This window comes from Corylus avellana, chromosome 7, assembly GCF_965113065.1.
Source record: "Corylus avellana chromosome 7, dhCorAvel1.hap1.2, whole genome shotgun sequence".
NCBI lineage: Eukaryota > Viridiplantae > Streptophyta > Magnoliopsida > Fagales > Betulaceae > Corylus > Corylus avellana.
The window spans coordinates 21,014,911-21,027,659 of record NC_142496.1 but is presented as its reverse complement, the minus strand read 5'-3'; the positions used below and the strand labels follow the sequence as shown (position 1 = coordinate 21,027,659).

At 36.9% G+C, this 12,749-nt stretch overlaps 1 protein-coding gene across 1 annotated transcript; it reads right to left on the bottom strand.

The window, feature by feature from the left end:
• Positions 1-4,221: 4,221 nt before the first annotated feature.
• Positions 4,222-12,366, bottom strand: LOC132184819 (Cyclophilin-like peptidyl-prolyl cis-trans isomerase family protein). Its single transcript, XM_059598592.2, has 10 exons — positions 11,689-12,366; positions 11,223-11,401; positions 11,039-11,137; positions 10,729-10,835; positions 10,478-10,595; positions 9,758-9,980; positions 8,498-8,537; positions 7,135-7,330; positions 5,554-5,691; positions 4,222-4,761 (listed from the first exon to the last, which is right to left on the bottom strand). Exons 1-10 carry the CDS (start codon positions 11,906-11,908, stop codon positions 4,621-4,623), a joined length of 1,461 nt encoding a protein of 486 aa, XP_059454575.2. The 5' UTR covers positions 11,909-12,366; the 3' UTR covers positions 4,222-4,620.
• Between the last annotated feature and the right edge of the window lie 383 nt (positions 12,367-12,749).

The following is a 12,749-nucleotide window of genomic DNA, read 5'->3' as shown; positions in this document are numbered from 1 at the left end:
ATGTGGTAATGTTATTAAATGTATTTGGAGACTTTCTGCCATGGCTTTCCCTAGTCTCAAACTAGCTCACGTGCTTTTGTCGTTATTGTGAGTGCACTTGTAACAATTGTTGGTTGATATAAATCAATTTTTTTTTTTTTTTAAAAAATGATTTGTAAGTATTTAACTTTTTTTTGAAGTGGAAATCATATATTGCATAAATCAAACTCTCTCTTGCTCAGCAAGTACAATTTCGTGAATACATCTAGGACATTCGCCAACCCAAACTTGCTCTTCACCGACGTGTAAAGCAGATTTTGCTAAGTGATGGGCTGCGGCATTGGCTGATCGCCTTACGTGTTGAATCACCCACTGGGCGGATGAGTCAAGTAGTGCTTTCGCATCATCCACAATATGTTCGTACCTTCCCCAACAATGAGACTCTTTGTGGAAAGCTTGAACTACCTCCAAGAAATCGCCCTCCAAGACGATCTTGTCATGACCCAGTTGTATACAGAATTCCACCAAGCGCCATGCAGCTAAGGCTTAAGCAGCCGTGGGATCATGAACGTAAGGCTTGGGGGCACATAACGCTACAACCACCCTCCCCTCGTGGTCACGTACTACCAGTCCCACTCCCATTCTTTGTCCACCTCTGTCTATAGCCGCATCCCAGTTTGCTTTGAGGTATCTGTGTCTTGGTCTTTGCCAAACAATCACCTCTATAACTCTGGCTTAAAGGCTTGGCTCAGGTCAGACTCTTGCCTTATTGAAAGCGTCTACTTGATCCTTGGTGCTTCTTAAGTAACGTTGATAGGGACTTGAACTCACCTCCAAACACGACCGTATTGCGTCGCATCCATATCAGTCTATATATGCAAGCCACCAACGGCATGTCGTCCCCCCCGAGTCTGTCGTGGAGCATTTCAAAAAAATTTATGAAATTATCCTCTCCACTCTGGCACTTCTCGATCGGCGAAGCACATTCTAGCCAAGCGTCACTGGTGGATGGGCAACTCCATATTATGTGGCCCACTGCCTCAGACTATAGTCCACAGATTAGGCATAAGGAATCATTGGTTATCCCTCTTTTGTGGAGATTGACCTTGGTAGCTAGAATATTGTTACACTCTTTCCATAATAAAGATTTAACCACTTTGGGGCCCCTCACTTGCCAAACTTTCTTCCGCAAATGTGACCTAGGTGCCAAGTTCGAACAGCTTCCTCACGACTCCTCTACTTGACCTTTTGCCACATGATATTCGCTACGGACAGAAAAATCTCCATTGTTCGCTCCAACCCACATCAACCGGTCACTTTGCTGTGTCGGGCATACATGGATATGGGAGATTGTCGTTGCTTCCTCTAAGGAGAAAATCTGCTGAAGCAATGGTATATTCCACCATTTAGTAGTCATCAATGAGCACGCTCACTTTCATATCACGGTCTAGGACACGCATTGGTGACTGAATGGAGTATCTTGATGGTGTCGGGATCCAGTGATCCTGTCAGATGTTTATGAGGTTGTCATCGCCCACCCACCACATCATCTCTTGTTACACAACTCCCATATATACATGAGAGATGATAGGATAGTAAAAATTTAATTTTTGAATTGATAAGAACTTATAAAATGAAAGGGAAAAAATATAAAAAAGTTCCATCGACTACCAATCATTTTCAATAAAGCATCATAACAAGTGTGATAGTTTGATACATCTCTCCGTCAGCTTGGATGGATCTCTGTTTTTTCTTTATATAATATCTTTAATTTTATAAAAAAATATATAATAAAAAACTAAACTAAATGAAATTATTATTATTATTATTATTTTCTTTTTTAAAAAGGGTCATGGACTCTTGGGGTTGATTGACCACCCTTAGTCGCAGACAACCCTAGGGCATGAAGGGTGGTTCGATCACTTTAATATATATATATAGTTTAAATTTAGTATTTATAATTAAAAATGGTAAATATTTAATTTTTTTTAATTGCCAAAATAACCATATTTTTGAAAGATTACTGTCAAATTCGTTTTTTGAATCCATTCTAACTATATATCAACATTGATTTTAGAAAATTGGAGGATATTAAAATTATTTTGATAATTTAAAGAAATATTAACAAAATTAATAGTTTGAGAGAGACATCGGACAAAGAGATACTAATTTGAAAAAAATATATGTGTTTTCTAAAAAAAGAAAAAAGTAAATTTTCTTCAAATAAATAGCATTCATCGAATAAAGGAAGGGGACTTGATGACGACATTCCCTGTACATGGCCCGTTCCTCGAGGATACAAAATTCAACAATATACGCACCTCTTTGACCGTGCGTGAAACATGGCTGGACACAAAAAAAGTCAACAAAGTACAGTAAAAAAGATAAAAGAAAAAATAAAAAAGAAAAAAAGAAAGAAGCTCATCTATCTCCGTCTTTTCCTCGAGAGAGAAAAAGGGTTAACCTTCTCCATGCATGTGCTGGATCTCCGTCATCGGCGTCATCCATCCAGACCCAGTGGCCATGGCTTTAACTTTTTCCCAATAAGATTTACATTTTTGTTTTATACGGTTCTTGTTCCTTAGCCTGCAACATAGTAATTGCTTCTCTTTACTTCTTTCTATATATAAATATAAATACAAATTCAGATATATTAATTGGGTTTCTGAATTTTTTTCATTGTTGAAGAGCTAAAAATCATGTGTTTTTTTTTGTTATAAGGTACTTCTCTGATTGAGACCCCCAAGAGACTGGAATATCCATCAACAAATTAAAGCTACATATAATACAAGTCGTCAATTAGAATGAAATTAAGAAAAACGTGCTATTTGGGTTTCTTTCAAGATTGATTACCAATTCAAATATACGTGGCTATTAAACCTCCCTATTGTGCATGAGAAGTATAAGGGAACGAAACAAATACATTTAGAAAAAATTTCAAATTAACGTGTCTGTTACGTCAATTTAAAATTTTTTCTGAGTTCATTTGTTTGGCTCCTTAATACTTTTCATTATGCATACATATTTATCTAATACGAGGCATAATCTATATCAATTAGTTTGGTAAAACATTCATAAAAGCTAAAATAGAAAATTATGTTTTTTTAATTAGTCAGAGTTAAAAGGGGGGTCATGGCGGCATCTCATTCATATTTTAGTTCCTATAATTTAATAATAAAAAAAAAATAGAAAAATTCCTGATTCGAAACTTGTTTTCAACGATTGTTTTAGGTCGGCGGAAAAGCATTCACATGTTAGGTGTACAAATCAAAACCCTTTTTCTCCATTGAGAAGCCGAAGGTGTTGTTCAAGTCTTCACAAGTATGACACGTTGGCGGTCAACGAGGAAGATGTTGGCAAAGGATGCGTTGTCATGCTGACGCAATAATAATTCCTTTTTTTTTTTTGGTTTAAGACACAATAATATATAATTCCTTAGAAAAGGTCTAAACTGGCGAGACAGTAGTGGATCCTCGTTGTCATCAATTCCCAGACCAATCGTAACGCAATTCATTAAATTTCGTGGGGTTGGCCAAAATCCAAGTACATTCATGCCGCCTCAATAAAATCTAATTGCTGGGGCCGGGCATTCCAATTTTGCCTATATTGGGTATTCGGTCAAAACCGGTGATGGTACGAGTATTTTCATCCATTTCGATTCGGTTAAGTTAATTAATTCATACCAACAAGAATAAATTTCAATTATTTCAATTAAGTCAGATAAATGTTATTTGGTGAAGAGCTTGTTTGAGATTGCGTTTGAGGGCCTTAAAAGTGCTTTTAACACTTAAAAAGCCTGTTTGAAGAAAAAAATACTCGTTTAATAAAAAAATTAAAAGCGCTTTTAAAAGTCCAAAAAGCCTAAAAATGACCAAAATGCACTTTTGACAAAAGTTTAAAAATAAAACTTTTGCCTAAAAGCTCTTTTTGACTTAAAATCTCAATTTTTCAAATGCAATCCCAAATAAGCTCTAAGTCAATTAGTTATGGGGTTTTTATATTGGGCCAAACCTACTTCTTTCGGGCTAAACAAGTAATGGAAAAACCTATTGAGGGCCAAAGTCGGTTAATCGATGAAATAAAAATTATACCATGTACAGAACTGGTGTCAAAACAGTTTTTTTATTCCAACCACCGACCGCCAAAAGTCGATAATGGTTTGGTGATAGTTGGTAGACAGCAATCGGATATTTTGTCCACCCCTAATTTTACCTGCGCTTCATTATCTTTCAAAACAAAAACAAAAACAAAAAATTAACTGCATGTATTTCTCTCAGATTGCCTGAAGCATGCTAACAATACCACTGCCTTCCATGTAAATTCAACTACAATGAAGAATAAGGTGATCAATACCAGAGAAAACGAGAGCCGTAGCAAAAGATTGCATTTGTTTTTTGCGGTTCTCCCTGTTTCCTAGAAAAAAAAAAAAATGAAACTATACGAGATAGGCATCAGTGCATCTCAATTCTAAAGCTTCCCTGGTTTCTCAGGACCTTTTCCCGCATGACTCAAAAATCTGTACAACATTGTAGCTCTAAAATTACTTAACAAAGTCAAACGGCCACGAGACCAAACTCGTCACCTCCATTAGTCTATAGATATTCACAAGCCTGCTTAATTACGTAGTCAGCAAATATGAGATCAAGTAAGAGATCTGCCAGCCCATTCCCGTTCTCGTTGCTTTTGCTTGGCTACCATCCGGTTGAACTTCTGTTTTCCTTTCTCCAAAAGAGGGTCAAGCACAACGTAGTCGTTTGGGTCATCACTGCGAGACATGCGGTCCTGCATAAAATGATTCACCGAAAAAAATTGAATCGCTTGGTAATTAAGGGGGTAATTTGCCAAAAAAAAAAAAAAAACAGAAATCAAACTGGGGAGGGGGAAATTCCTAAAGGTAAAAGGGGAGTTTTTTTTTTTTTGGGACACAGGGTAACAGGGCAATCGTGAGAGGTAGGGGTTACAATGGAGCAAGAAGGATGTCAGGCTACAATCAGAAAATAGTGGCACCGGATGAAGAGGACAACGAGGTTTCATTGTGTGGGTGGAAGCCGCTGTAGGAAGGAAGGTTGGGATAGGGTAGGGGAATGGCCACCAAGAGGCTAAGGAGGGTGGCACTGGGGTAGGGATAGTTGGGTTCCTCAGCGAGGGTGAATGGTGTTACGGCTAAGGAGATGGCGGCAGAGGAGAGAGGGGGGAGACAAGTTTTTGAAAATAGCTTATGCTTCTTTAGAGGCGTAAGCATTTTCCTCCCTACAGGGGCAAATTTGCAGTTAAGTCGGAAATAATTTTCCTTCGACTAGTATTTTTTATATGTACCAAACACCAAAAAATGGAGAAAATATTTTCTGAAAAATGTTTTCACCAAATATAACACAGCTAATTTCAATAACTACAACCATTCACAGATTTTGTTTCTGATCTGAGACCATATTTTTTGGAATGAGTCCACAGGATAGGTGCTCAAATGCTATTTGCAAAGAAATGGAATGATCTCATTCTACCTGGTTTCTGAAACCCTTTGAACAATTGAAAAGAACTCACAATGGAGATGGCATATAAATATATGAAGCTTACCTTGCCAGGTTCAGGGCCAAACTTTAATTTAACTGCTCCCCAGTCAGATAATTCATCATTGCCATCTCCAGACCCACTACCTGAGTCCGTGGGTTTTCCAGACATGGTGGACTTAAACTTCTCAAGTTTTGCTAGAACCTAATAGTGACAAAACAAGAAACCAGTAAGAAAATTATATAAACATAGAACTACATAAGGGGCATATCAAGAATTACACAAGTTAAAGTTTTCTGAGGCCTATAGATGATGCAGACAACAGTCCCAAATTCCATATAAGAAGATATTTCTTACCCAGCCCCCCCCCCCCCCCCCCCCCCCCCCCATCTTTCCCTACTTTCCTTTTTTCTTTTTCTAAACCACTACCAGAGATTAAATTCCATGATTTAATAAAAGTAAACTATGGCCAACAGAAAATATGTTGCAGTTCATATAGTTCCTAAGAGTACAAGGGAAAAAAATTATAACCCTAAATTATTATTGTTATGAACCTAACATCCAATATTTCTTTTGATCTCAGAAATCAAACGGAAATCTCAAATATGGAAGTTAATTTCTATTTTCTAATTTCCAAAGACTTGGGATAAAAAACAAAAGGGTTAAGATTTATATTTAACAACTCATTCATCCATTGATGGCAAGCGTTTCCCAGGGGAAATGTCTCAAACATAAAGTGATATTGTAACACCCTAATCCCATATTGGAAAGATGAGGAGTAGCCCACATAGAGTGGGTGGTTTATAAAAGATAGTCATGAATGCTAAATCTCGCATTGCTAGTTACTAGGTGAAATTGGGCTTTATAAGAAATTTTAAGAAAACTCTAAATTGACTAGTCATTTTAAGGTTATAGCCCAGATATGGTTAGCGCTTTCTCTTGGGTCATTGCAAATGGTATCAGAACCACCTAATAACGCCAAGCCATGTGGTACTGGAACACTGCATGACTAGGCCTTGACAAGAGCATTAAGAGTTTAAAAGGGGGAGCTTATAACACTCCGGTTCCATATTTGGAAGATGAAAAGTAGCCCACATAGAGTTTGGTGGTTTATAAAAGATAGTCATCAGTGTTAAGTTCCACATTTCCTAATTACTAGGTGAAACTGAACTTTATAAGAAATTATAGGGAATCTCCAAATTGACTAGTCATATTTGGGTCATAGCGCAGATGTGGCTAGCGCTTTTCTTTGGATCGTTATAGATATGCTCTCAAGCAAGTGAGAAACATAATGGTATTAGTCTAAATGTTGATGACATCTTGAAATTTCCAGCCTCTTTCTCCTCGCATGCAAACTTATTGAAAGGACAGACTTAGAAAGCTCGAGGGTTCCGCTTGAGGTGGTTGAAGTTTATTAAAAGACATTTCTCACACACTTGATTCCAAGTTTGAGTATTATGGGCAATATTTGACTACTGGTTTTGTTTCTATTAGTCATTTGTAGGTCATTATTTCCTATCACTTGCATATTTCATCGGTCCACAGATGGACCATTTGCTGTAATGCTTTTGCCAAAAGGGAAGGACCTAGGAAATAAGATGAGATAAGAGAGACGAAACAAATAAGAACCACTAACTCATAACTTACTTCATCTTCACGTCCTTGAATTCTGCGCTTTTTCTGTTTTTGCAACTGCCTTCCTCGTTCAGCTTCACCCATCAGCTGTAAGTCCGAATCTGTATTAGCAATTCGTTCTGCTCTGGCTTCTGATCCGATTCCCTTTTTCTTCAAAGACAGCTTTTCTATCCTTGGTTGATCATCATCAATGCTTTCAGTGTTAAGCCTGGTAAGAAGAAAATGAAATTATATTTCCAAATTAAACATATTTGAAAACTTTTATCTTGGCCACAATTTTTTTTTTAATGAATAAATCTTTATCCTGGCCACAAAGTTGTAAAAAACATAGGACCAAGAGGAGGAGGTTTTGATCTTTCAATGACTCATTTGACACGTACTAATGCAGTTCACTTTTATTAATTGAATTTTTCAAAGACAATAGTATTGCTGCTTGCAGGTTACCTGCGTGCGTATGAAGCAAGCAAGCAAGCATCATATCTAATTGTTTGCTGTCATTTGTGCAACATAGCATCCACAGGCCCCTATGTCAGCACTGTGTTGTATGCAAGGAAAAAAGATATAAAGAAACGAACAAATGGTTTAGGCCCTTTCTAGAAATTATAATGCTGAAGACGAGTTTCTTTGCTGAAAAGAAAAAAGGACTTTATGTCCACTCCTATCCAAACGATTAATTACACCATTCCCCCACCCTGGCAATTGAACCTTGATAATAATCAAGAGGCAATGATTAACTACCACATATTACATGCTCTTAAACTTCTATTTCCTGAATCGATAATTTATCATCGTTCATGCAACTAATAATATGAAAAGGGTCTTCAATAAATATGGAAAGGCTCCATCTAGCAAGAAAAAATATATGCCTTGCAATGAATTTTTCTAGATATCATGTTTCAAGAGTTCAATTGACACCAAGAGGGGATGGTTTTGTAATGGCTCTTTCATTTCATTCACATATACACCTAATAATGAGGCTAAAATTTAAAATGTAGCTTGCTGCTTAATATTTTAAGACTTTAACAGCCATATATGGCTTGGTGAAAGTGCTCCTTTCTGTAATTTTTGTTCTTCCAAGAAACATTAAATCCAATTGTCCCATAGTCTTCTTACTTCTTAGTTTCGTGGATGCCACCAGATTGACAATGCCTTTACTTTCAGATATGACATGTTCAAATTAAAGATCTTAGACATGCAACTGAAGCTCTGTACCAAACTATATCCATGCAAATCTTGTTGAAAACCTTATTGCTTCCCCGTTTGTGTTAATTAGTAAAATTTTAACAATGTAAATACATGTGCACATGCAAATTGCAGCAAAGCACCTGTGGGAATAGCTAACATACATATATACATTAATACATATCTATTTTACCTTGATGTAGATATTTCATTGCGTTTTGGACTAGAATTCCCTGCATGTACAGATAATAAGGCAACTTGCGTCAATAATTAAGGCCATTATGAAGAATAAAAAATAATTTGGAAAAGGAAGAAGGAAGCAAAAGACAATGGCATTGGCAATAGATATCAAACCTATTTGACTTGCATCGCTAAATAACACTGTCATTTCACTTATCAAAAATAAACTAAATAACAGTGTCATTTTCAATGTTTTGATGTTGACAAATATTCCCCCCTTCACTAAGCATAGTTTGTTACTCAATATTTGTTGGTTGAAACTCCCATAATCAATTTTTGACTAATGCATTTTGATTTCTAAACGGTGCAATGTGCACAGGTAGTGAAGAAGCTAATGGGCCACCAACCAAGATATTTTCTTTCTACCCTTTTTACATTTTCTTGATCATTTAAAATTTAGATAGTGATCTCTTAGGAGAACCTCTTCTATATCTCCCATGTACTTGGGCCCCACCTTTTCTTTTTCAATAAATTTATTACTTATCAAGAAGAATAAAATAGCAAAAATAAATAAATTGTTTGTTGACATAGATCTCCAATATACTATATCTAAACCACAGTTGCAGGAACCTCAACCCACTCTTCATTTTTTTCTACCAAAAAGTAGTAATAATTTTATTCACTAACTCCACCTTTTAAGCAAAAAACTAGGGCCAGTTCTATTCTTTAGTTTCTTTTGTCCTGCTTTTTAGCTAAAATATATAGCATGTTCCTTGTTTTGCTTGCCATTTCAATATACTTTACTGTGTGTTTGTGTGTCTGTACTAGTTTGCAACAACAGGAGTTTTCCATGCTGGTTTTCGTTATCACAAGGAGAAAATACTTTCGAAGATAGGGAGGTTTTTAATTTTAATAACCATGCAAAAGGTTACTTAGCCATTTTCTTGTTTTTGTTTTTATATGTATATTTGCTGTGCAGCAAGTTAGCTTCTTATGCAAGGTTTTCGCCGCTGTATTCCAGCTTCCTTGTTCTACTGAAATTCTTGAAGATCTTTTTAGAAGGGGCATGGAAGCTTGATGAATATGATGATGGAACCATGAGTACAAGGTATACTTTCATATTTTCTATGTTGAATAAAAAAAATAATAATAAAAAAAAAAGACTTCTATGCAAGCATACACAGTTTTGAAAATTTACAGAGTTACTTTTTTTTGATAAGTATAATTTAAAGAGTTACTAAAAAAAAAAAAGTTACTAAGATGAGTAAGGTACCCTTCCGCAATTTTGGCTTAGCTGGGATATCCGACAACTCCTTCCTTCTTCTGAGTATTTGCAAACGCATTCGTTCATCAAAGTTGGCCTCATCATCATCACTATAATCAAGGGGATTAGAAAATTCAGCTTCTGAATCTTTCTGTGACTCTTCGTTCTTTGAGCTTAAAGCTTCTCTTATAGATAACTGCACATCCCTTGTTGTTTTGACATCAGATGAGCTCTGCATTAAAAAAGTTCTGTTAGAGATACGTCGTGCTAATAGTCAAACTGCTTTTTTGTATAAGACATAATGCAGAACTTTCATAATTTGTTTTGCAGAATAGTATGATTTTCACAAGTGAAATTACTGGTTTAAGAAGATTGTGCTTGCACTAAGCCAAAGCAGGCCTCAATGCAATCAACTTAAACAGTACATGATGATTTTTTTTTTTCCTTTTTCTCTCTTTTGTTTCAGATAGGTATAACACAGATGAAATTTTCAAATAACTGAAAAATCCATAGCAGATAAGCTCAGATTGAATCCAGCTTCAAAAAAACAGATGGTAGATCTTTACCAATTCATTACTCAGAATTTCTACCTTTAAAAGACGAGGATCATCCAATACATCATGAAATTTTCAAATAACAGAAAATTCCATAGCAGGTAAGCTCAGATTGAATCCAGCTTCAAAAAAACAGATGGTGGATCTTTACCAATTCATTACTTGGAATTTCTACCTTTAAAAGACGAGGATCATCCAATACATCATGACTGCTCTTGATCTTTTGCTTTACAGCCACCAATTCTTTCTCCTCTTCTTCAGCTTCCTCTCCAAATGAAAGCAAGTTCAGCTTTCTGCATTATGCAAATATAATATGCGCATAACTCAGGCAAGAAAAGTGATAACACAATTCAACATGTAAATCTCTGTATTCCATCCGCAGAAGATAGAATTACACCGGCTAAGAGAAAGAAAAAAAAAACTCACTTCACAGCCTTTATCTTTGTATCTTTCTTGTCAGTATCAGTTGTGGATTTGATCAAAGCCTTTGGAGGTGCTCTTGGAAGAATATCATCAAAAGGGTTCCATAACACCTAAAGTAGTGATTTTAAGAAGAATGCTGGCTCATCAAACTCTCTATACACACAATAAGTTTATAACTAAATAAGCAAAGAAAATAGTACATCACAGAAGTAGAAGCCGGCAGGAAAGCATAAGAAAAACATCGACAGTTTCAAACACCGGAATATAAGGACAAGTAATACGAAGATCAACGCATGGTTTGTCTACGACCTACCTCAACTGAGTTAATCTTTGGCGGATCCAATGGCCGGTCATCCTTATCAGCTTCAATCTCACCCAATCTCGTAAGATTATATATCGAATCCCCAGTCACCTGAAACCCATGAACAAGTTCAAAAATTCATCCATGAATATTCAAAATGTCTAGCAAAGGGTTTGTGAAATGAAGTCATAATCACCTTCCCAAAAATAGTATTCTTCCGGTCAAGCCACTCGCAGCGGTCCAACGATATAAAGAACTGACTCCCATTCGAATTTGGCGTGCCAGCATTAGCACACGCAACCAAGCCCCTGTGCTTGAACCTTAATCGCGAATGAAACTCGTCGGCAAAAGCGCCCCCATAAATAGATTCACCACCTGGAAATTTTGACAAACACTGACGTCCATAAACAGCACTGAATATTACCACTTCCACTACACTCTCCAGCTGGTGGTGTATTGTAAGAAATTGACGAATTTTATCTAATCCCAAATGACTTTTCCCGAAATTGAACAAATCTGAAAAGCTTAATTTTGTTCCCTAACAAATAGTATTAAAATCTATGTTCTACAGACCGAAACTGTAAGTAGATAAAGCTTAATTTAGAACGTATTCTCTGATCTTTAGAGGCAGTAGAAAACCTGAATTGGGAGGGAGTACGTACCGGTGCCAGTACCGGTGGGATCGCCACCCTGAACGAGGAAGCCCTTGATGATGCGGTGGAAGATGGTGTTGTCGTAGCAGCCTTCGAGGCAGAGCTGGACGAAGTTGCGGGCGGCCTTCGGGGCCTCTTTGGGCCACAGCTCGATGTCCAGCGGCCCGTGCGTCGTATTCAACACCACCTTGCCCTTCGTCGGTGGCTCCAACACGTATATCGTCGACATCTCTTCCCTTCCAGAAGCTTCTCCTCGCTCTACTCTGTTCTTTTCTCACTCTCCACCAACGCCTCCGCTCGGCCTGACCGCTGTTTGTTTCCAACTATACTTAGGGCACGTTTGGCAGGGTGGAATAGGTAAATTAATGGAATAGCTTTTCCTTGTTATTTTTTTATTTTTTGATGTCGGAGAACCACTCCAAGGCAGGACCCTTCAAACTTACCCCTTCAAAGTTTTTTTACACTGAACTAGTTAAATCGCTGGCTTTTTACTGGGGAGTGTGGCCTCAAGAAATTGTTTGCATCTATGAGGTGTTGAACCTTAGACTTTAAACGGAATAAACCCTAAGACCAAGGCCTTCACCACTTGGATTAACCCCTTAGGGTTGCTTCTCCTGGTTAATACTGTTTAAATTTTTATTTTTCTTATTACATTTTTATTCCTACCTATTTATTCTTAAATAATAGTTATTTCTTTATAATGATGAATAATTATCGTTAATTGAGTCAAACTAGCTTTGAGAAAATTTTTGGGTCTCTTCAAAATGTGAGATTAAAAACCCTTTTGTGAGTGCCTCCTCTCGTTCATGCAATAGCTAAAGGCCAAAAATCTTGTATACAATATAATATCAATATATGTATCACGATCGCAATCAACCTTCATGTGGCCTTATATGTGCCCATACTCTCTTCACGGTAGGGGTTTTAGCGTCCTATGAGACATATGATACAATTTTTTTTTTTTTTTTTTTGTTGACATGTCCGCATAAAAGAGAGAGGGAGATTCGAACTAGTGACCTATATTTAATAAAGCGTGGTCCCAGCCGATTGAACTACCTCTTGGGAACTAG